Source organism: Venturia canescens, chromosome 1 (genome assembly GCF_019457755.1).
Source record: "Venturia canescens isolate UGA chromosome 1, ASM1945775v1, whole genome shotgun sequence".
Lineage (NCBI taxonomy): Eukaryota > Metazoa > Arthropoda > Insecta > Hymenoptera > Ichneumonidae > Venturia > Venturia canescens.
The window spans coordinates 31,252,410-31,278,295 of NC_057421.1; the positions used below are offsets into that span (position 1 = coordinate 31,252,410).

At 36.8% G+C, this 25,886-nt stretch overlaps 1 protein-coding gene across 7 annotated transcripts in view; it reads left to right on the forward strand.

Annotated features, from left to right (window-relative positions):
• The window catches only part of LOC122418650 (cordon-bleu protein-like 1), a 113,493-nt gene that overhangs the window by 79,742 nt on the left and 7,865 nt on the right, over nt 1–25,886 (forward strand). For 5 of the 7 annotated variants that reach the window (XM_043432908.1, XM_043432915.1, XM_043432910.1 and 2 more), the window contains 6 exons: nt 11,312–11,458; nt 13,682–13,826; nt 14,226–14,312; nt 15,033–15,159; nt 22,666–23,304; nt 24,097–24,552. In XM_043432908.1, the coding sequence (XP_043288843.1) occupies nt 11,312–11,458; nt 13,682–13,826; nt 14,226–14,312; nt 15,033–15,159; nt 22,666–23,304; nt 24,097–24,552 (1,601 nt within the window). Of the gene's footprint in view, nt 1–4,511; nt 4,841–11,311; nt 11,459–13,681; nt 13,827–14,225; nt 14,313–15,032; nt 15,160–15,351; nt 15,528–22,665; nt 23,305–24,096; nt 24,553–25,886 lie in introns of those variants that run through there. The other 2 variants (XM_043432911.1, XM_043432914.1) reach the window with 2 other exon arrangements.

Here is a 25,886-nt window from a genome sequence, read left to right on the forward strand (position 1 = left end):
TGCTCAATTAAATGCTCCTTATAAAGTGAGAGTGTTGGACTCGGTGAACTGCCGTGGACCAGGAGAGTGTTGTCTCGTCGCTTATGTCAATCAGTTTTAATCAACCACTTGCTCCACTGTGTCAGTCTGTACAACGATACATCAATTCAATTCAGAGAAAAGAGAAACAGCTGAGCAAAAAATCAAAATCACCAAGTCAATTGACTAAAATTCAATGAATATTTGAGCATAATCAATGCAGTTTCTGGTATATTTTTCATGTGCATTATTTGCAGTCGAATTTTATCAATGTTTGATGAAAAAAAAACGTTACAGTGATTCAATTTTTTTGACACATAAGAAGGTTTTCATGATTTGCATCATTTTTTTTTCGTGTGTTCAAGTAAATTTATGATTTCTCAAAGGCAATGAGAGTTTGATTAGGACTCAGTGATTAAGTTGGAAAAATTATGATAATTGATCCGGAGCAAGATGAAACTCCCACGAGAAGACACTTTTTATGAGACTCGTGTGAAACGATGATGTACCGTGTATTGCTCCAGTTTGAGAATTTGAGAATTCATTGATGAGATATAACCATAGAATTGAGGTTATCGATATGATGGTTTTGAAGAGGAATTTCATTGCGAGATTCATTGAATTAGGGAAAAACACGAGCCAGCAATCAAATAGAGAATAGAGTTTATCACACGCAAATACAATAAGATTGCTCCAATAGAAATGTAAATTATAAAGAAAGGACAAGTTTTATTAAATTATCTGAAAAAATCTTCATTAAATCTAGTTCAAGTTAATGAAAAAACGTGATCCGTTAACATCATCTTCATCACTGGTTCGTTCGATCACACGCAGATGCAAATTTCATCACGTCAAGAATTCTTGTCGATTTTTGACAGCTTAAGTACAATTTTTAGGGTGGAGACGTGATTATAACACAAAATATCGTTATTAGATAAACTGATTAAATATCCCGATGACGCAAATTTTACGTCCTTCTTTACCGTTCTTCAGAGAAAAACTGTCTCCAAGTAAACAATCAAACATCGTCTTATATGTTCACTAAAAAAAAAATTTTTAAATATCAACACCTCGGCAACTGACTGATGTTGATCAAGTGGAGATTAATAAAAATAGCATGTTTCGAAGGCATTTGTTTGATTATATATTTTTGTACGATTTATCAGTTGCAACTTTACGATTTTTCGGTTTTGGGTTTTCGTTCTCAATTCTAGATAATTAACAGTGCTGATAAATCGCTCTAAATGTGTTTCTTTTTTCTCATCGAAGCTTCTTTGTCGCACAAGACACAAATTTCTTTTCCCTCGTCCTGAATACTTGAGCATAGAATTCCGAGAGGATCCTTCATTCATTCATTATTATCATTAATTTCAGAGAAAAGGTTTAAAAGTAGTCCGTCCTTTATGAAAATTTTCTGTGTCATTCGGGAACGTAATACTCGTACATGTTTTCCCACGCTTTTTTCATACGAAAGTGCTGCTTGGATACTAGAATTTTATCTTCCGAACAATCGAGAATCCTCTGGAGATCCAATTCTTCGTTTCTTGCGTATTCAAGAAATGGATCTGTTCCGAGCAGCTCACCAGATCGCCGTCTTTTCCACGAAAATATTTATCTCAAATTATTACTTTCTCATCTTCCTCCGATCTTTTCAGTTATGTCGACATCGATTTTTTTTCTAAAGGCAAAAAGCTCAAAAGCTCTCAGTCCCTGTCGCGTTCTCACAGATCCCTTTCGACGATAATTCATACCTTGCTCCCCTTGCTGTAGGGAAGTACTAAAATAATTCCTTCGCTATGAGGAAAAAACTGATTGCAAAAAATTCACTTCCCATAGGAATGATTTGGGGGAATGAAAAGTCATTCTCCCAAGAATTGAGTAACGGAAACCTTTCAAAGTTTCATTCATTTGTTATTTATTTATTTATTAGTTGAAACGTTGTCAAATAATTTCACGTAGTTATCACGTAGTAACTTTTTTTTATATTTTTTCCCGGATATCTGCAAATCTGTATCATTTTTTGATATTATTGAATGAAAAAGAAATTTAGAAAAACTGGATATCAATCTTTTTCAATTGAATACTATATTCTCTTTTTCTTGTATGAATATCGAGCATACGTAATTCGATTTCTATGCATTCAAGAATTTGGCGTGGCGATAAAAATTTTGTTAATCGACAGGTATCGATTCCGGATGGGCAATAAACTGAGTGTGATTGCCGCACTCGACAATCATTATTATATTCGATGCTTTTACTTTAGGCCAGCTTAAAGACTATCATCAATAATTCTTCGACTGGAAAATTGAATTTTTCAATTAACGTTCATTCGGGTTTTTTCATCGAAGAAAATACATTTTTCAGGGATCGAATTGAACTTCCAAATTGGAGGGACCTTTAGATTTTTATTAAATAGATAAAAGATTTATTATAAATATCATTTCCTCGTGTCCAGTTTTTATCCTGACATTTTCCTACACAAAAATTCGATAAAATTTGAAGTCCTGATTCGTTCAATCAAAATTACACTTAATTTGTTAAGTATTTGTTTATTTTGTTTACAAGCACAAATTTATGAACTCCATCGGCTCGTGTGCATAGAGGAAGGCAGGAAGTTCCCTCAGTCTCCCTGTTTTGCCACGGTTTGTTCGCTCAACCGCAAGAGACTCGCTTATTTAGTTATACATCCGTATCCTTTTTCACTCCCAGAGGTTTAAACACACGTCGCTTCGCCGTGTTTTATTTACCACACCGCTCGTACCTCGCGTTTCTCTTCGCATATAAATCGCAGTGTTTTGATCCCTGTACTAAGATGACTCAGGCAGGAACAAGCAAATTAGAGTAAGTACTGATTTTCAAGAAGACACTTCGCGGATGAGCTTGATACGAAGAAGCTCTATAATTATCTCTGTAAGAGCCGATATCATCGATTCGAAACAGTTTGATAACTCAGACTACGCCTCACGAGATTTTCACATTTTTCTAAAAGTCAATGAGTTTTTTTTAATGACGCTGAAGTTTCCAACGTTGGAGTCCAACGAAATGATCTAAAAAAACTCTCAAATAATTCCAGTAAATCTCCAATCTTGTTCCCTGCCGAATTTCCAATTCGTAATTTTTCAAGCCACATCAATAATTCGTGAAATAAAAAAATAATGAATTATAAATCTTTTTTTCGTTCATTTCGTTGAAGTCCAACGTTGCAAACTTCAGCGACGTTTTTTTTACAGAATTGTACGAAAGATGAATCTCCAATGAAATCAAACGGAGTTAAACATTCAAGAACGTCCAACAATTCAGAGAAAGAATCTGAATGATTTTAGCCAAAATTCAATTACCGTTTTCGAAAATTCTGATCGTCGGCCTCACAGCACTGGTCTTTTGATTTTTCGATCGAGATAAATGTCCCTTCGATCTCCTCGCAAAAAATCTTCGTTAATTCAACAACGCATAGGCTCGAAAAGTAATCCAGTAAACCAGGTTCATGAGAACGAATGTAAATAGTTTTCGTTTCAACAATGAGTGGCCTCCTTTATTACCCCCCCATTATATCGAACTCTCAATCTTCGCCGAATTCCAGCACGAACCATGAGCGTTTGTAAGCCTAATAAGAAATCAGGTCGGCTTGATACGCGATCGAAAATCGTCGATGAATCCATATCGATAAGTTATATACGTAATTAAAGGACACACCGATCTATGATTGAAAGCCTGTTCGTTGTTATTCGTTCGGTGGTATATTTATGCTTGGCGTGCAAACGGAATACCGAGAAATAAGAGATTTCAATCTTCACTCAGTTGGCCATTCAGTTTAGAAACTGATACACGTCGTTTGAGAGCTCTTACGAGTTCGTCCCTTCCCGAACAATTGCATAATAATGTCTAGCTCTTCTCTTCTGTGTGAAAGGCAACAAATTTACGTAACAGGTGCAGAGCTTTGTACAATATACGAATCTGCCGTTTATTCTCATGCATCATGCCGGCAGAATAAAAATAAAGACAAAAAAGCAATAATGTGCCAGCGAGAGGGACAAACAAACTCTCTCGTATATATTCACACTTGTCTCCACAATTCGCACGATTAATTCTCCACAATTTCCTTCTATTCTTTATCTAGTTTTCACTCCTGATGCTATCCTACCCTCTGTTTCCTCCCTCTCTTGCTCTTTTCTCTGGCTTGGCTCCTCCAATCTTGCCGAATAATTCGAAACGACTCGTAAAACAAATCTGTAGAAATTATTGATATTCGTTGCAATGAGTCACACTCGGCACTAATTTTCGAGAAAGAAAGTATAAAATAATGTTTTTTTCTGCATGCACTCCGTTTGCTGAGGCGCTGTTGAAACGGATCATCACATTTTAGTCGTATTACGAATTCGTTGTGACATCCGCACCTTTCAATAGTCCTTTAAGCACGAACATCAGAACTTTTTATCTGTGATACAATAATAGAAATTTTTCTAGATAATTACCTTAATTATTGTCTTCCACAGACCGATAACGACGAATGCGTGGTCCGCGTGTTGCTCCGGCGATCCCCCTAGTCGAGGAGGAGCCAGTGCTCGGTTGGGTGACCGCTTAGCCGTGTACCACACCTGGCTCATTAATCATCGAGCGAAGGCAGTTTCCCAGATTCTGATAGTGATGAATCAACCGAAATTCAAAAGAACTCAGTCACGTGTATCGACTGGCTTTTTTACAGTTTCCCGGGACCTTAAAAGAAATTTGACCGAGGAGTGCGACGAAAATGGCAGCCAGGGATTTCGCAGGAACACGAAAAATAGAGAAATTGGGGCAAAGTGGGGAGAGAGCGATTGGAAGGGTTAGTAAAAAGCCCGAAAAGTTTGTGCAGGATCAATGAAAGGTTCAATTGCCGTTCGTACCTCGAGCTCTCGAAATTGTGTGTCAATGTAACGGTCCCAGGTTCACAGGTGTGAAGAATATTCATTAGAAACTCATTCAATCGAATTGTATTTCATGCGCGTGACGCGAATGCATAAAACGTACTAAAACAATTTTCAAGTCAAACGTTAATAATGAAAATAAATTATTGCATTTTTCTTGCAGCAGATTCGGTTTCAATGAAACTTTGATCGGATTGAATTATCTTGCATATTGCGTGCTGCTCCATTCACTGGTTTATTTCTGCTCACCAACCGACGATAATAATAGACGAAGTTATTAAAAAGTGAGAAGAAATATTAACGAGGATACGAATGCATTAAAATATGCACTTGAAAGGATGAATTTTTACTGAAAATTCGTGAAGATTCGTATATACATATTATTATATATTCAAGATTGTTCATTGAAGAAATTCTTGAGCGACTCAGGCGCGATCGAGGTCGCTCTTACGAAACGTGATGAGATTGGTTACTTTTTTTTGTACGCTTCTGGGCTCCGATGCTGCTCCTGCTTCTGCTGTTCCTCGGTATAGATCCTACTGAAACACGAAGCGTAAAGTGATCTCGACACGTTACGTACTTTCATTCATACCTTCGCGTGTAGACTTTGCCTCGAAAATACACGTGTATGTTTCTGTACAGATACGAGGATACGTTTTAGACACGCCTGTAAATCGTGACATACGAAGATTCATTTATCTCGACACAGAGGATGCAACCTCTCCGCTCTGTACGTTATTGACAAGTTATACAAGTACCATTGATAGAGAGAGGTGTCGCTCGACTCTTATTCGTATACCAACTGGAAATATCATGCAGTCTTATACCAAATTTTAAATTCATTCATTGAGCTCGCGTGACCAACTCAAAATCGACGATGGCGCCTCCCACAGAAAAGTATATCTATATGGAGTAAATCCGGTCGCTGTCACATGTCAGACGCCTCGCGTGCGTATTCCACCGGATTTCTCCGTGAATTTTTATTGAAATGGCGACAAATAAATTTCGTGATGAGCAGTGAAGTGGTGTGAATCCGGCTCTGGTATCTTCGGTTGTGGCAAATGTGTGTGCAATTTGTGATAAAATAATCTCTGTACCCGGCGTAAAAGGTGTCATGGCGTACGCTAACTGCTCTGTATTTTTATTTATTCATTACGTTGGTGAGAAAAATCTGCTGTCCGAAAACGGATCACAGCCGGAGTCGGCTAATTGAATTACATTTTTTGATACTTTGTATATTCGTCGAATCGTTATATTCGAGAGGAAATCCGGTAGAAAGGGATTTTAGTTTGATTTTTGGACACTTGGCGCTGCGTATACTATCGCTCGATGACTTTTAAATCCTTTATCTTCTCTTCGAGTACTTTGATCAGGCTTTTGAAAACTTGGGAGATGATTTTTCAGGATAAATTTGCTAATTAATTACTTTGACTTATTATCGTTTCCTCAACGAGGATTCATATTTTAAAACGGATTTCATCTTCGTGTTGATAAAGAGTTTTCCCTTTTTTGAAAAAAAAATCAAACGTGAAAGAAATGAAACGCCTATGTTGCATTCTCCATTTACTGACGTTTTCATTAAAATTCGCGAGTCGTAAACCTCTCGCGACTCTTCGCAGGAGGAACTTTTAAGGGTCTCGACTTCTCACTGATTTATGACCGAGAGTTAACGATCGATGAAAACTCACAATGTTTAGAAATAGGCCAGAAGCACGATAAGTAAATGGTACAGCGACAGTTTTTTATTATTCAATGCTATGCATAATGACTATCGTTGTTTCTTCTTTTAATTATCGTGGAAACGATTATTTTCTGAATTATAGTTATCCATAGAGGTCAGAACGAATCTTCTTTATGCACCTTTCACATTTTTGTTCTAAACCCTCCTTCATATCTTCGTTATAATGGTTTGCTTAACGAGTCAAGTCTTTTTTTTATTAATAACTGGGTCTGTTTTATTTTCTAACGATTTTTTTTTTTTTTTTAATATACCATCAATGTGTCTAGAAACTTCAAAATTAAAACAGTGACTTCTAATGGAATTACAAGATGATTTATCGACAGGGAAATATGTTTGACTTATACGAATTTACCTAAACTTTATCATCTTGATAACTATAGTCAACATTTGAAAAAACTCCAATTCACTTCTGAATGAAAACGAAACGATGGTAGTTCGCAATCAGGATCTCGGTTCATTGAATCATGTGTTCAGAGGAAATATTTCGTCACCATTTTTTTGAATGAACCCTTTTTTGTTCAAGGAAATTTACGATTTCTGAAAGGCAATAAGAGTTTGATTAGGACTCAGTGATTAAGTTGGAAAAATTATGATAATTGATCCGGAGCAAGATGAAACTCCCACGAGAAGACACTTTTTATGAGACTCGTGTGAAACGATGATTTACCGTGTATTGCTCCAGTTTGAGAATTTGAGAATTCATTGATGAGATATAACCATAGAATTGAGGTTATCGATATGATGGTTTTGAGGAGGAATTTCATTGCGAGATTCATTGAATTAGGGAAAAACACGAGCGAGCAATTAAATAGAGAATAGAGTTTATCACACGCAAATACAATAAAATTGCTCCAATAGAAATGTAAATTATAAAGAAAGGACAAGTTTTATTAAATTATCTGAAAAAATCTTCATTAAATCTAGTTCAAGTTAATGAAAAAACGTGATCCGTTAACATCAGCTTCATCACTGGTTCGTTCGATCACACGCAGATGCAAACTTCATCACGTCAAGAATCCTTGTCGATCTTTGACAGCTTAAGTACAATTTTTAGGGTGGAGACGTGATTATAACACAAAATATCGTTATTAGATAAACTGATTAAATATCCCGATGACGCAAATTTTACGTCCTTCTTTACCGTTCGTCAGAGAAAAACTGTCTCCGAGTAAACAAACTTCTTCATTTCATTTGTTTCTTTTTTTCTCTTTTATGTCTATATTTCTCTGTACATATTCGAACTAGTCAAAGACAGTGTGCGTATCTTCACTGCCAACACCAATCGATAGTGTTAATATTCAATTCAAAGAATGAACCATTTAACAAAAAAAAAACCAAGTTTTTCTATTTTTATAATATCGTTTAAATATCATTATTGTGATTGAACGATAATTTGTTAATTACAGCGAAGAATTCTACGTTACTGTCATTAAGCCTCGGACGTTCGGTTGTTTTGTTCAACCTTTTTTTTTTATCATCCAGAGGTGACTCGTTCCAAGAGTTTTGCATATCGAGGGTAATTAATCTCTTTTGTATGGACGCGCATATTGAGTGTCCTCTCGCAAGATTGAATTATAGGAAACAACCGATACGTATTAAGACTCGAGAATATTGTTTGAAAATATTCTTAACAGTGCGTAGCTATATCGAGTTACGGTGTAACGTACCTTGATTATAATCTTCCTTGAGAACCGAAGCACTCGTGACAAATCATCGAGACAGAACTGGAATTCTTTCAGGAGCAGTCTGAGTTTACAAACAGGTATTGAAGACCAAACTCAGATGGTGAAAAGTTCGAAAATTGTTGAGAATTTTATCAAGATTTCTCAAGCATACGAACTTTGTAAAAATAATTTGAAATTCAGAAAAAATTCACGGTTTCGTTTCTTTCCCGTTAATTTTAAATATTATGTCGATCCCCGTAATCGTAATTGAAAAAATAACTTTCATCGGAATACCACAGTTCAATTCTGAATGATAATTTCTTTCCGAATGGCTAACTCTTGTTGGGTTTGTTTCATCATGGACCTTTTTTTCAATTTGTGTATAATTTTAAAGTTTGAATATCAGATTAAAGAGTTAACTCGTAAGAAATTCAAGAAAGCCCCAACGAAAGATTACTCGTGCCTCGCAAATCCGACAGTCACGCTCGGTTTTCCTTCTCGTTAAATTCAGTCCTGTTTTACACGCGAATGAATTCACTCGATATTTTTTGTCTCTGTATTTCTACCCGCTTGCCCACCCGATCCGATTTCCGTTCCGTATTCAACGCAAAACTTGAATTTTTCTCTTTTTTTATTTCTCCGGTTTCTCGTTAAAAACTGTTGCTTTTTATTCCACTTTACAAACGATTTTTAATGGCATTGGAGTCCAACAGAATGAACGAAGAAATTATGATTCTCCAAATTTTCATTTCACGAATCATTTGTTCAGGATGAAAAACTACAAATTGCAAATTAGTGAAGGTACAAAATTTGAGAATTAAAAATTGTTTTTTTTCCCCCTTTATTTCGTTAGACTCGAACGTTGCAAACTTGAGCGTCATGATGCGGACTTTAAACATGGGTTGAAGGACTAAGAAGTAAATAGCCCGTTGAAAAAGTCATGATTAAATGGGCGGGGTTGTATCAAACATTGTCGTTGTAACTAATAATTATAGAACAGTTAATTTTTTCGTTTGCATTACAGAAAATGTATGCTCACATTTTTCGTAGCCCACATTTACATAACTGTGAGATCCATCGAATCATTTATTCTCTCGGTTTACTGTACGATATTGAAAAATCGAAGAAATGCCAATTTTTTTCCAGCCGAAACTGTTGCACTCGAAATTTTTAATTTTTTTCACGTCTCGGTACAGCTCGTGTAAAAAATCGTTTTTTTTTTCTCCTTCGAGTTTCCATTATTAACGAAGCGCACTTCCGGCTGTCTCTTCAACATATCTGATGTATGTTGCAAATATAATCTCTCATCTGTGCTCTCGCTACTTTTACTTTGACTATTTCCTCACACTCGTCCAGTCAATTATACGCAAATAGAATTCTTGATGCTCGGTTCCATTGAACGAGCTCTCATTGCACAGACGAACTCGGCGTTGAAATTAACATACTTTATGGCGATGATACATTTTTTCCTGGTCGAGTCCACGGTAACGTTAAACTTTTGACGGCTTTGCTGGCAGCTTGTTATCAGTTGCTTCAATGTTCTTATCATGTTTTTTTTTTTTTTATTTTCACGATTGATTCGATTGTTTTGTTTCATCGAAATTCCAAAACTCCCTGGAACTATGACACTGAGAAAAAATTTGGTTGAAAGCCTTGAAAAATATTCGATTTTACTAAAATATTTAGTCTCATACTTGGATTAACAAAATGAAGGTTTTTGTGACGATGTTTGGGTTACTCCAACGTCATATTTTGATGCTACGAAAATAATTGTATATCGAATTCCCGTAGACTGCGTGTTGTGATAAGGAAACCTTTAACTGAATTAACAAAATGATATATAAATCGTTAATCCGTAAGCGAAAACTTTTATTCCGAGCTCTCGATTTTTCTGTCGATTTACCGCACGCCCAATCAAACACGAGTTCGCTCGGAAAATAAAAAACTTTTTATTGATAATAAAATCGAGTGTTGTTCTTGCACAGAATTTAATACTTGTTAACACTTCGATAAAGTATAATTATAGTTGCATGAGGTGCATGATCACGCGGACTCCAACACCTTTTCCCAATTTATTCACGAAGCAACTTATCATTCGAGTCTTAGATCAATCTCGTTAATCCAGAGATCTCATAAATCTCGATTTAATACCTTTCATTTGATTCAGCTCTATCGCTCCACCGGAATCGCTAAATTGGTCATTCAAACTGGCACGAGTTTCGTGTACTCGTTGATTATGATCATAAAACATTGAATTCAGCTTCGCAATTACGAATTCGCAACCACAACGTCGAAAAGCAATTCTTCATTGATCATTCAATTAAAAAAAATTGTCAAATGATTTTTTAACAAATTGTTCCATGAATTTTGGAAAATAATGATAAAAATAAATCCATTTTTATGCGTTGATTGAGACGAAAATTTGGGAATGATAAAAGAAAAAATTTTACTGCGGCTCCCAACGCCCGAGGTTTTCCTCTTTCTTTGCATCCGATTCAACGCGAAAAATCGTCAAACTATGTCATGTCGTTAATTCTGCATGAAAAGGTCGCGACACGTTTCAATGTCGAGGGACAATCGTGCCAGGAAATCAGACTTGCTTATTATAAAATTTATCCGTCACATCCGGTCGTCGTGTGTGTGACTGTACAAAGCGACAATTATTGTTTACCGATTGGTCGTAGCATTGACACCGTTTCGTGATCAGTGTCACGTGCCCTTTTTACCAGTCATCTCTGATATTTGAAAAATTTCAATTCCTACTGGATTCCAGAAAAATGCAAAGATTCATAGCAAAAATAGTTCATTTGGGAACCCCAATGATTTTCGAAACGGTTGAATATCCGATTTTTCATTTCTTCCTACGTTTTTTGACACCAAGTGATTTCTATGGGAAATTTGAAACGCATTGACGTTGAAGAAAAAACGAGCTTCACATCGACGGAATTGCATACTAAAAGTTCTCGTTTTTTTTATGATTTTAGAAGCCGGGAGGAGCGAAGCTCCGGCGCTATGGTTCTCACAGTAACGGAAGATACGCCAGCGGACATGCTCGCCGGAAGTATGGAACTTCTGGTGCAGCTACCCAGGGATCACAATGTTCATACGCAAAGGGTCACCGTGCCACGAAGGTAAGTAAAAAATCCTGCGCACTGCCTGCCTGGAAAGTTCATTTCGTGCGAATTAATGCTGCAAATATTTTATTGAGAAATGACAAAAACTTGGGCTCTTCGAACAAACGACCGTTTATTTACGAGAAAATATTCGATTGTTTTGAAACATTTGATTGTAAAATTGAGCGATTTTCAATCGTAAAGTGGGCTATTTTGCTAAAATTGTTTCCGTTCGTAATTCCACTGAGTTTGGTTTTCCGAGGGAAACGAACTTGACGATAAAATCAAATAGATAAAATAAACCGGTGAATTTCATTTGCAGCCTTTGATGCATTGTATTTTTTGACTTCGTCGAACCTCCTCTGTAAACTTTAAAGAATTTCAGATCTCGAGGCTCCTGCCTCCTCGGAGTGGTTTTACGTAATCGAAAGCGCTGTGCTGACCACCGGGGCGGTCCAGCAATTATCACGTTCGTTCCTCCGAACTCCCGACTGCAGTTTTACGTGCAGAAAATAAATCTGATATGAATACACACACCTAGAATGTATGCACACGCGAGACTGGTCGTTTCAATACAATAAGCGAATCGACGTTCTTAAGAAATCGTAAAACCTTCAAAATTTTCCGACATTCCAATGTTTGCTATTGTTGATGATTCATTTTAGGATCTTTCGTTGAAAACTTGATACGCAAAACATTCTTAGAAACCCCGAATTAGAGCGACTCTCTGCTCCCCGTATCTTGTGTACTTAAAAAATTCGTTATTCCGAAAAAAAGTTGCAATTAAATTGAATAAACTTAACCCGGAAATGGAATATTTTTGCAAACTTTCACCGAAATGCCAGTTCAATCGAAATATCTTGGAAGTGGTAAGGAGGACAACAATTATTTGAAAATTTGACAAAATTATTTTGAAGTTTTGATAAACGTTGGAATAGCAAAGTGGCCATTTTATCTGTAATATAACCGCGCCATATTATGATACGTACCTGCGGCATGTGCCACGCATACTTTCCACCCACATAAGCTAATTTGATCGTTTAGGTATATTCCTGGACTCTTGAACGTTTTCGTTGAATTTTTTATCTCGGCTAATCGACTCAACGCACGTGGTTTCCCAATCGCCGGTGCGTGGTGTACTGTATAAAGAGTCCAGGAATCCGCTGCTTTGCAATCCACTTGCACAGCGAATTTATTTAATTAAGTTACTTCGATATTAAATTGCGTTATATTTTTTTTGTTGATATAACATCGAAAAACAATTGTAAAGTAAAATTTTTCCTGTAAAAGTTTTCGTTTCAACACATTTTTTGTTGAATATTGAGAATTTGATTTTGTATTAAGGTAACTGCTGTACTGCATGCTAGTCAAATGAGTGCTAAATTTTCAAAACGTTTTTAGACCAAGTTTAACGCACCGATTAAACGTATTGTTAGTGGATTTGCATTACAGCATATCTTATTAACATGTAAAAATATAAAAAATGATAGTTTTGGAAAACCATCAACTGATAAATGCAAATTTCCACGATGACACATTTTCACGGGTATTTTTCGAAAAATTATCTGCATTTTTTGACCGATTTTATTGCACCACGTCTCATTTAGTTTTTTTTAACTTAATCGTTTCACTGTTGCAGCTAATCGTTCATTAAGCGAAAACACTTTTTCATTAATAATTCCTGAAGGAATGAATTTTTTTTTAAATCTACGTGGCGAATTCGTAGAGGATCAGTTAAAGAACAAAATGAGACGTGGTGCAATAAAATCGGGTAAAAAATACAGATAATTCTTTGAAAAATACCTGTGAAACGTGTCACTGTGGAATTAGAATTTATTAGTTGATGGTTTTTCAAAACTATCATTTTTTATATTTTTACATGTTAATAAGATATGCTGTAATGCAAATCCACCAACAATACGTTTAATCGGTACGTTAAATTTGTTCTAAAAGCGTTTTGAAAATGTAGCACTTATTTGACTAGCATTCGGTATGCATTTGAAAAGTGTTTATTTGCCTTTTTTGTGGATCTTTTATTTGTCACATTTTCTTATTATTTTGCAAACGAAAAAATTCATTGATTCATGCGTAAATGAAAATTTTTCTTTCGTTCATTGCAATTCTCGAGGATTCTCAGCAGCTTCGATATTTCCAATGCAATTTGAGTGGTGTAGCGACACAAAAAAAGAAAGCGGATGTGGGGGATAAAGATGATTAATTCGAATGTGTTGGTTCTCGTAGTACTCCGATGATGGATCTTCTCGTGCAAATCGCAACGGCCCACAAATTGTCGGCCTCGAGTTACACACTACAAGCGATCGGTGAGCGAGGTCTCGTTCTACCTCATCAACCGAACACTCCGATTGGAGCGCTGGATGCTCTTCAGGTATTTTTATGACTGTGGAGACTCGCGTTATGAGTGAGAAAAAAAAGAGGGAAGAAAGCAAAACTCGTGGATTCACGGGAAGGCCCAGCAGGCCTACTCGATTTTTCCATTCCCATTTAACTGACTTCCCTCTTTTTTTTTCCTTTTTTTTTGTACAATTTCGTGTGAGAAATTCTCAAAGGCAAGGAGGTGGCAACTGTGGGCAATTCCACGTCTCGATTCGACGAAACGCTATAAAATCCTTCTTTTCTATTTTTAAATCCAATAATCTCTGCACTTTGATTCTTCATCATTCTTTTTGTCATTCTTTCACTCAAATTTCTTTCATTAACAATCGTTTTGGCTTTCTTCATTGTCTCATATTGTTCTTTTACTTAATTTCTGTACTTCTCGTTTCAGGTAAAGTTACTACCGAAGCAGGGAACCTTCGTACCGAAGAAAGTTAAACAGGCTAATCAACCTTTCGAAACGACCTTCAGGTTGCAGGTAAAGTTATTATTATTATACATACCAGATGGAAGCCCTTCCCTCATTCTCTACGAAAGATCATCCTTTTTCGAGACCCAGTAGAAAACGTTCGAATTTTTTCAAAAGTCATCCCTCCTTCACTCTTCCTGTCAATTAAGTTGTAAATTATTCTATTGTTCCTTCAACTTTTATATCATGCACAGCTCACTTCGCAGCTAGTGAACGAACGACAATGAAAAAATGAGTATTGAGATTTAAATGATTCACTGAGGACTATCAAATGGGGAATAAATTTCACTAATACTCATGTTCGAAAAATGTTGTACTGAAAAAATTAGCTTCAGAATACTTTTCAGACTTCCACGACCTGGTTTAACGACTTCTGCTCCAACTCACATCGATTTCCTTGTTCTTACTCGCCATCAAAAATAATTCTGAAAAAGAGCACAGCCGAAATTTTCATATAATAATGTGAATCTGAAAAGCAGTGCTGTTGAAATTCGAATTGATTGATAAATCCAAAATATCTGTTTTTCAAGTATTTTCACTCAACGTTCTTGGCTTAGAAGATTGGAGAAGACACATTTTTCTCAAGATTTTTCTCAAGCGATCATAACCTCAAACAATACAAAAAACCATTCGGAATGAATGCAGATTGTAAAAATGGCTTTCAAAGTCATCTCACTTCGTACGCCATTGACGTTTTTTTCATGAACTTTATTCCTTCTTTTTCCCAAGGTACTACTGCCGAGAAATCAACTGTACGTCTCGAGGGTCAGCCCAAAAATGAACCTCGGCAAGATTCTAGAGGAAGTGTGTCGAGAAAAGAATCTTGACAAGAACAAATACGAGTTACGTCATCCAGGTGAGAAGGAAATTGATTTTTCCGTTCGATCAAATATATATAAACACCCCTTTGAGTGTTTGAACGTTTCTTGTTAAATTTCCCCTTCCTCTTAATATTTAGCTTCTTCAGCTTTTATTTTCTCTGTCTCTCTCTCTCTCTCTTTCTTCGTCACTTAGAATTTTTTTATTTTTTTGTTGATGCATTAGGTTCGTAACTTGCCACAATTTCAAGTAACTCGAGCTGTGTGTCGATTGCGACACACACGGTGAAAAACCTCAAGTACTAATTAGAGAGGCTATTTAATAGAGGATCTCGCTCGAAACGAAAGCAACGGAAATTCCACGAGACTTTATTGGTAATGTTCGACTATACGAGGAAAATGAACGGTAATTATTGCCGCGGAACAGAAATTCAGCGTTTCGTCAACTAGATTAAAAAAAAGTGAGAGAGAAAAAAAACTAAAAGTCACTCGAGTCAATAAATCTTGAAATGAGTTTCGGAAGATTCCAAACCACACGAGAAATCGAACGCGTTCCTCCGCGAGATTCAATTTTAAATTACACTTTGATTGGATTTGAAAAAAATGTTGGCAAACTCCATGAAAAGATTCCGGGAAATCACGCTCGCAGAAGGAAGGAGAAACGAGAATTTCGCAAACGAATTTACACCTCGGTGTGTATGCCCTCTTTACAGGAGTCGACTAAGCAACTTCGGCTGAATTTGTAATTTACGATTAGCGTAAAAATTCCCATGCAATTTCCTCCTCACTCGTAGACCATCTTCGTGAATAATTTCATTAGTTTTTTATGGATCTTCTCAAATTTGGTAATTAGAGTTATAACCCGTTAAAAGAAGCATGAACTTTCCAAATTCGACTCCAGTTCTTAAATAATCTTGGGAATAAAAATTATAATTATTCTTTTATGTATTCATAGCAACTTACATGATCACATTTTTTCTAATGCACTCCTATGAGAGAAAAATATTAATGATTTCAGTTTTAACGATGCAACTGCTACTGGAAATTCAATGCAATTTTCTCCTAATTTTTATCCCACCTTTCTGAGTACTGTAATTCATCTTTTATGAGCCTCTAAAAATTTTATCCGTAAATTATAGCAATAAATCTCTACTAGTGTTACAAATGATAATTATTCTTACCTTACTCATTACTAGCAACGTAGACGAGGAGACATTTTTCTTCTTATAATTCCAATTAGATGGAAACAAATAAAAATTAGAAAAAAAATCACACGGAAAAATAGTATTTCCATTGTTATAGGTGAAATTTACTTTTATTATTGTGTTACTTAAATATTTTATAATAAATTTAATAAATTATTGATCCATTTCGATACTTCTCTATGCCCAGTCCCAATGATTTTCTAAGACAACGTTTGAAATGTTCCATACACGAAATCCTTAAATTGTACAGTTCTGTAACGAAAGTTCCTCTTGTTTCGAAGCTCAGTGTTTTTTTTCCCTCCATTTTATAGAATTTTGCACATTGTGTTAAAATGTAGCCAACAAAAATTGGTTCATACGAGACTGGTGAGAAAAAGATTACTTCAATGTAATTTCGCGGCAATGAACATGAAGAAAAGAATGACCGAGACAGGACGGAAAAAAGAAAAAGAGCGAGTGAGAGAGAATAAGAGTCTTCAAAGACGACCAAGCGTCACACAATTCCAGGTTCAAGGACCGGTTACCAAATCCTCAAGGCGACCGAAACGACAATTTCTCGAGTTCCGATCTTCAACGATGAATTAAAACGCTCATGTTTCTCACTCAGTGTTCTTCGTGTTTATTCTCTCCTGCGATCCTCTCTTACTCTAGCGTTGAGCTTTATTTTATCTAAATGGTGGTCCATTCAAAAAATTAAAATGCATTTGCAGTTCGATTAATTTTCAGAACGTCGCGGTAATATATGGGGCATTCCAGGCCAAATTGACAAATTTTGAACCCTTTCGATTTTGCGGAAACTGTTTTATCGTTTTCTACTGTATCAAAGAAATTTTTCAGAATTAAAAAAAAAATCCCGACCCAAAAATAGTTATGAGTTTAATTATTAACTTATCTTAGAAGATTTTCAAAGTGGTGTCAAAAAAAAAAGAAAAAAAAGAATGGAAAGCGATAAGATCCCACTTTGAACGTTTTAAAGAACTTTTAGAAAATGTCAAAGTTTCTTATGCGGAGAAAAAAGAATTAAAAATGGCAATCATCCCAAAATTTTCTTTTTTATCTAAATTCTTAAAAAAAAACGTTGAAGATGGATTTGTATGACCTTTTGATATTTTTTTTTCAAAGTACATTCGAAGACAAAAAAAACGTACCAATAAGTCAATTTTCGACAGCGTTATGGTCACTTTGAACAAAAATAACGCCATTTTATTTCCAAATCATAACTATTTTTGTGTGGGGAAAAAAAATTGAAAAAATTCTGAAAAATTTCTTTCCTACGGTAGAACAAGATGAGAAAGTTTCCGCCAAATCGAAAGGGGGCAGGTTCAAAAGTGGTCGATTTGCCCTGGAGTGCCCCACATACAAACAAGAAAGTCTTATTTTATTCAGAATTAAGTATTTTCCATTAGTTTTTGCTTGCGTTTTATGATGATCGTTTTCAACGAAAAACGAAAAAAACGTTTCTGCAATTATTTACTCTGATGCATTATTTTTATGTGAAATTTTTACAATAATTTTATGTACGTCATTTTGCCTTATCTCTACTTTAAGAGTGAAGAAAAAACCAAGTAATTGACATAAATCTATAAATAAAAGGAGAATTGCTGAGTGATCGTACGTCCGCTAATATACTTGTAGCTTGTAAACGTCTCGTCATTCTCCCATAAAGAAATTCACCGTTAACAAGACAAACACACGCGAAATTTCCAGTTTAAATGAACCTTCTTCGTCGATAATATTCCGTCTCTCTTACTTCGCATCTTCGCGTACTATTCACGCCTCGTATTCACAATGCGGAAGATAACCAGCCGTAATTCTTTTTTTTCCACTTTTATTCCTTGTCGTCCGATAATATAATTGGGCGCTTTTTTCTTTTTCCTTTCACCCTGCGGGAGTGATCAAAATTTTACGCAAATTGCCGTTTTCGGTATGCAGCAAACAAGTCGTTCAATCTTTAATTAAGTGGTGTAATAAAACACGGCGAGATTCATGTCGAATATTCTGTATTAACTGTCGTACAGATTCTGAAAAAAAAAAACGTTGAATTACTCCTCTGAACAACCCGTTTTAAAAACTTGACTGCGACATCCAAACGACGGATTAAATTATCAATAACTTCTTAAAATTTGATATTTCTTGATTTTCTCAACTTTTTGTTCCTATTCCCTGAAAATCTCAATAAATGTTCGACAGTGCTTTCATTTTTCTGAAATTCCTTCATATCATTGAGCTTTTTATCGCTCGTCCTCCATTATTTATTTAAAAGTAAAAAATGTAAACAAAGTGCTATTCAGTGGCGCGTTAGGTGTAGGCATCGCGTACAAATGAGCCATTTTTAATCGCGAATATCTCGAAAACTAAATCGTCAATCGATTTGAAATTTTGACAGTCGGCCCATGAAGGCTATTATTACACGATATTTAAATTTCAGCCGGTCCTTAAGATTTCAATAAAAGTACAAAAAACTACGATATTTCGGAGCATTCTCCTCGTGAAAGATTCAGAATTGATAATTATTTTCTTCGTTTTTTTTTCAACTTCTTATACCGAGAAAGAAAAAAGTTATTCATACGAAAATCGAGAAAATATATTTTTGGGTATTCCACGTGGTATGTCTAACGGGGTCGGGGAAAGCCAGGAACGAGAACGACGCTTACTCAACGAGCTCATGGGTTTGTTTGAATATATGGGAATTACACTCTCGTCAATAAAGAAATGGTTGGTAGGCTTGTATATGTTTGTATAAAAAAAAAACCAAACTCGTACGTGTGCGCAATCAGCGTGAGTGTGCTCGGCAAAAATGGTTAATTCTTCAGGAAGATTCTGCCGGGGATTCCAACACCATGATTTAGCGTTTGTACGTGGCCTCGGTCGAGCATGAATTATCGAAACGTTTATTTGTTGTAGCGAACGTGCCAGTTTGAATGATGAAGGAAACTCTAATCATGAGCTCTGACACAACTCTTCCATGTTTATCTCACTGCAGTTTTAAACGTTTCAGAATGATTATTAAAGAAATAAAATCACGAGCGTTTAAAGAGATTCGCGATATGAGGACAATTCGTAACGAGAACACGTTCTGACACTTTTTTAAGCACATCCAAAGGTTTCATCAGCTCGCAAGAAAATTTCTGTCATACAATTCATCCAAAAAATAGTAATAAAAGAAAATACGTAATTAATTCAAATTTACTGGAAAGAATGGAATTTTGCCAATGTTGAGTGAATAGTTTCGAAAATTTATTTATTCTCGTACGAACATCAGTCCGTGATCCGCGCAGACATCGTGATCTCGTACGATTTTTATATCTTTCGTAGCTCCTCTGGTTGGAACACGGTACTTTCGTCATATTTCTCATTGTAAAACCCATTCGTTGAGTCGCGATCCACGAGAATTGTGAGTTCCTCTTCCGCGAGTAAAAAAAAAAAATCAACTGATACAACATATTCCATTGTGCGACTGAACTAATGTGTGTGTGTGTGTGTGTGTGTGTAAGAAAAATCATAAAATCGTGTCATTCGTGCATCATTTCCAACATAATTTTTAATGGTATTTCATAACGAGTTATTTTCTCGCCATTTTTCCACACAAAAAAGAAAAAAAATAATAAAACAATCGCGTAGTTTGAGTTAATTAATCTCCGAGAGTTGTCGAAACTATTTTAATCGAAATCTCAAACTATTTCATTTTCACCTACACGAGGATAAACTTCTGAAAAAAAAAATCGCTCAATATTTATAGGATCGCTGATTAAGAAACTTCGTAATTCTTATCCATCGATTTTATCTACGAGGTCGAATTTTTGTTCTTCCATTCTCATTCACACTTATCGACCAACATAAATCGTGATTGTAACAATTATTTTCAAATTTTCATCGTTAACTCAGACTAACTTCTCAGAAAAACAAAATATGATTCAACATCACTCATGAGTTTTAAAAAACAAACAATCAATGTGAACAACATTCTCTGGGTTGATTTTTGGAATTTTTCATTAATTCCATTGGAGAAATAGTTGGATCTAAAAATAAGCACGATTTCGCCCGTTAGACGAGCGATGATGAAAAAAAGTTTTATCAATTAAGGATTTTTCAAATTTTTTTATCGCCCTTATCAACAAAGTCCATAGGCAAAGAGTAACAATAAATCTCATTGCACGCGTTCTATTTATTCATTATTTGTATTGTCAGTGCTGGTTTGGCCTCGTGACTTCGAAACGAAAGAGCAGAGCAGCGAAAATGCGTGAGGCTTCGGAAGCCACAGCGAGTTTATCGAACGTGTGTATGTGTCAACGAAGCATATTTGATGTGGCACATATCCACGAGGTGAAATCCAATTTCGGGGATTTTTTTTTCCCAGACAAATTCTTCGGTTCCCTAACCCTTGTGGAGAGGGATTCGTTCGTCGTGGGAACAAAATCAGAAGAACGAAAAGTCTGAGTTTTTGTATGAAAAGCCCCGCATGAGACGATACTGAAAAACTTTTTTTAAGCGCCTTCGAGTCATTGAATGACTCGAAAATTTTCATGCAAATTCGTTTTCATACTTTTATCTATTAATGACCTCCTAACTACGTCTTGCTCGAAGGATGGACACGATAAAATCGAGGGGGATTTATCTTTTCACGGCTTCCAAGATATCAAATTATCTGGCCCGGAAAATAGCTCGGATTTTCGTAACTCAAGAAGTTTCTTACTAATGGCTTAGCCTCCTCGGAGTTTTTGACCGGTGCGCGAGTGTTTCGAACGATAAAAATAATTGCTACGACAGAAAACAATTGAAAGAACGATTTCTACGCGAAAACGAGTCTCGCTCGGATAACACTTTCTACGATTAGATCCGTTGAAATTGTTTCGCGATAAGGGAGAGATAAAACTTTAGCTTGGAACAAAAATCGAACCCGCAGTGGAAAAGCAGTGTTGGACTCGAGCAACAAAGCTTTAGCCGCCCGAACGAGAGTCTCGAAATTACTCCGTTTTTCTGTGTACGCGTTTTCTTAAATTTTTTACTTTTCCTTTCAAACCGTGAGGTTATTCAATTTTTTAAATTCTTTTTGTGGCACACACAAATGTTGAGTGTGGTGGAGCAAGGTCTCTCCCGGAGCTCGCGTAAGGCATTTATGTTAGTTAGTCGTTGCATGGAGGTGCTCTTAAGATCGTTATCTCCGGGATTGGCTCAGCCAGTTGGTTACCAGTCTGGTCATTAAATCTTCTTGCTTCTGTGTACTGTGAACATCGTATGAGACACCCTTGTATACGGAGTGTCACAAAACTCATCTTCTAGTGGAAAATACAACGAAGGTATTGTCAAATCCTCGACAGAAATATTCTCGGGCATTTTTCTCTAGGATTTCCGGGTGCTTAATAACTTTCTCTGGCCGGTGATAGTCGCTGAGGATTGTTCCTTCAAAATTTTGGGGTTCTTTTATGTTTGCAACACTTTCGATGGCTCTTTGGACACTCTGTATGTATTTATAATCCACCTCGTCTTGAATGCGTTAAGAACGTTCGTCGAACTTTAGCAAAACTCCGGAGCGAGCCTCATCACGCATAGTTTTCCACGGGTCTCCCTTCTCATAGCCTTTATATCGCTATTTGGCTGGCGTTACCGCTCGAACAGCGCTGATTGCTTCTGCCAAAAAGAAATACGAGACTGTACTTCCCCTGCGCAAACGATTTACAACGTAACGTTGTTTATGTCATATTACTCGGACGCGTCTCAGCCCCATTAATTTCCTATTTATGGCGTATAAGGGTCTCTGGTCGGCCGACAGTAGGGGAGTTATTCGCGATTGAAATGGAGGAGAAACGCGAATGAGAGATGCACGGAATTCGTGAATGCGAGAGAAACGTAGACGAGTTTTCGAAAGCAAAAAAGAATTTATTGAATAGCTTGATCAACTTTATTCTGTTCATTTTGCAATTTCTTGTGCAATTCTGAACAGGTGGAACGAAAATCTTCGTTCCATGATTACCTAGATTTCCATTAAGTTAAATTATCGATCCAAAAATGAGGAGTGCACAAAAGCTTCAATTGCCTTGCAACAGAATTAACTGACTCTTAATCTTTTTTGCTCGTTTCTTACAACATACAAAAGCTCGTGTTGCAGAAAAAAATTCTCGACTTAAATTCTCGAAACAACACTGAATTGACTCACGTTAAGAAATTGTGGGGACGGAGATTTTGAACCTTGGTCATCACACTCGAAGTCCTTAGCATTCCAGTAAAACATTCCGAGGAACTGAGCATTCCCAATGAAAAAGAGAAACTGATGAAACAAAAAGTAAAGCATCGTTCATAACGTCGAAAAGTTTTATCCTAAAAAGGATATTTTTGTTTCAGCGAATCTCGAGGAAACCCTGGACCTTTCGTTGTCCCTGCAGGATTATCATCTGCAGGAAGTGACGCTGTACGCGAAGCAAGGAAGAACCTTAGGAGCGGCGTTAAGTTCGCAAGACATAATGGCGCTCCAAAGGCAAGAAGAAAGAAGGAGGCAACAAGCGAAGCAGAGCGTGTTTGGTTTTATATTCAGAAAATCAAAAGAAAGCTCATTGAGCATCGACAGTCTTGGAGGGCGAAGCGTTTCACCGGCAAGGAGCGACGAAACCGGAAGAAGCGTTAGCCCACTGGCGCCACCTTCGAGGCCGCTGAGAAAGCGACGTCCTGCTCCTAAGCCTCCTGTACGAACATCCATCTCCGGGGGCGAAAACGACGACGAGTCTAAAGAGAAACTCGTCATAAGTCACAGTCGCAATAGCAGCGACAGTTCCGGCTATCACGAAGCTTCCGTTCTCAGTGACAATCCTGAATCGAATGCTCGCATGCCTGAAACTCTACCCAGACGCAGTAAACCACCTTGCAAACTGGAAACGTCGAGAAAACTCGCACAAACGTCACAAGCGAGCAAAAGTCTTGGCAATCTTGCTGTTGCTTCCGGCGGACTCAGTCATGGCATTAGCAGCACTTCGATCAGTTCTACTGGTTTGTAGTTTCATTTTATTGAAAACACAAGCATAAAAACTCACTTTTATCATGTCCGATTTTGTATGTTGAGTTATCCTCGTTTCCTCAACCGGTAAATATTTTCAAGTGCGCCTTTTCCGAAAAATAGAGATACCGTTTTTTTTGTTCTTAGCAGTTAGCATTTTAGGCGAATTTAAAAACATTCAATGTACGATCTCCCCGACGAGGTTTTTTCTTTCTAACAACAGTGTGCCATAAAAAATGAGAATTGTGAAAGAACAAAAATAATGAAACTCGTGAACATGGGAAAATTAAAAAATCAAAGTTACGAACAGAAAAATTGAAAGATTGTCCAAAGTTGGAATGAGTTGCAATATTCTATGGCCAAGATTGGTAACTATGAACATTTGGATAAACGAAAGGTCGAGGACTAAATATTTCGTTTGAGCCGCTTCAATTCCATTCAATTCAATTTAAATTCAAAATGCTAATTGATAAGAACAAAAAAATTGTATCTCTGTTTTTCGGAAAAGGCGCACTTCTAAATATTTACCTCGCTTTTCATCAGAAATTACTCATTCGATGTCCAACCATTTCGATCTTATTTATGTATGATTTTTCTTTTAATTTGCGCCCAGATACAAATTCAAGTGAGTTCATTTTCTATCCGATACCAAAAAAAAAATCATAATCCGAAAGGAAAGAAAACGATCTTTTGTTTTATAAGAATAACAATTTACTTTATTTTGTATGAAAAAAAAATCAATTCGTAAAAGTATATTTCGCTTACGCTCGTGGGCAATATTTCAGGTGTGAGAAAAAAACGTGCTGCTCCACCACCACCAATCGCGAGGCCACTATCATCAGCAATATCAACACAGGCTCTCGAGCGGATCGTCGACTCGGAGGAGTCTTTGACTTCCGACATCGACATATCAAAATCGCCATCGGATATTGCGGCATCGTCAAAGGCAAACTCGGACATTGGAGTCAGTTCCAAAGCGAACTCTGACATCGGTGTTCATTCGTTGGGTTCTAAGCAATCGTCGGAAATCGGTTACAAAATCGATGCAGAATTTCGTGCCGCACTGGCCGATCACGAAGACATCGCAATCGAAATAAAACCTGAAGCTACGATTCCACAAATCTCAACTAGGCTAAAACCTTCTTTGGACCTACGAGCTAATATCAATCAGCCAGAAAGCGGCATTGTGCCTTCGCTAGAAAAATCTGAGACTGTAGAAATCCCTAGAACAGTCAAAAGAGGTAAGCTAGTTCGCAGCCCAAGTAGCATCGAAAATAACAGCATAGCTTATAGTTTCGTCTCGCAAAACAGCCTCGAAAACATTTTGGAATTGGGTGAAATGACGAAGCTCGAAACGAACATTCTGAACCATTCTACCAAATTTTTCCATGAGCCAGATCAAAGTATTGTCAAGTTTTCAAAAGTTCTCGACTCTCCAAAAAAATCTCCCAGTCGTTTCGTCCCTTCGATCGCTCGGGATTCTCAAAAATACACCCAAGTTTACAGCTCCATTTCGCAACACAGTTTTGAAAATAATATGAATTTGGTTGGGACGACGAATCGTGAAGAAAATAATCAGGGCAAGTCAGGATATTCTGTCCGTGAACAAGATCAAAATATTCTCAATACCTCGATCAAAAATACAGGATCTGAGCTGACACCTTCAAAGACCCCATTTGACTCGGGCTCAAAAAGCTCTTCAGTAGTTTTCGAACCTGGCTCTCCTATTCGTTTCAGCCTTACGACCACTGAGAACTCTCAAAAATATAAAAAATCCCCTAAAATACGACGCAGAGATAGAGTTGAAGCCCTTGAAAATCAGGAGGATTCAAAAGCTGTTGTGAACATTAAAAATGGTAATAATAATCGAAGACCATTCCAGAGATTGGAAAAAGTTGATTCGTTTCTGAATCTCGAGGACATTGAAACGACTACTGAAAATATGCCGGTTTGTGGAATTCTTGAGGCTCGCTACAGTCCCAGTAAACCCCACTGTGACAATTACATATGCGACGAGAGATGCAAAACTCGAATGTTGAAGCACAGTTTGAGTTTTCAAAATCGTAATTGTCTCAAAGAAACGAAAATTCTTAACAATCACGAAAGTTTCGAATCACTCAAACCTTCGAGGAGCTTCACGACTGTGATGGAGAGAAAAACTTCTCAGTCGCCCGAAAAATATGATGGAAAACGTTCCAATGATCTAGGGATCCCAAAACTAGGAAATTTCACAACAACCAACTATTACGACAACCCTCTGATCTCGAGTTACGAAGATAGTTGCAAGATCAACTGCAACAATGATTTTGTTGACGATTCGCTCAATTTGTCACCACCACCCCTCAGCAATCTTCAGATATTTGCCATCTCAACGAAACCTGTTGATATTCAAATCACACCCACAGTAACTGTTCCCAATGAAATTGACAAATTACCCTCCCTACCCTTAGTTGCCAGATCCGGTTCGAAAATAGCTTTTGACAAAAAACTCAGCATCCTCGAACCTCCTCCACCTGGTCTCGTTAGCCGTCAAGAATCCAGCGAGAACTGGAATAAATTTTTAGTTCAACTCAAT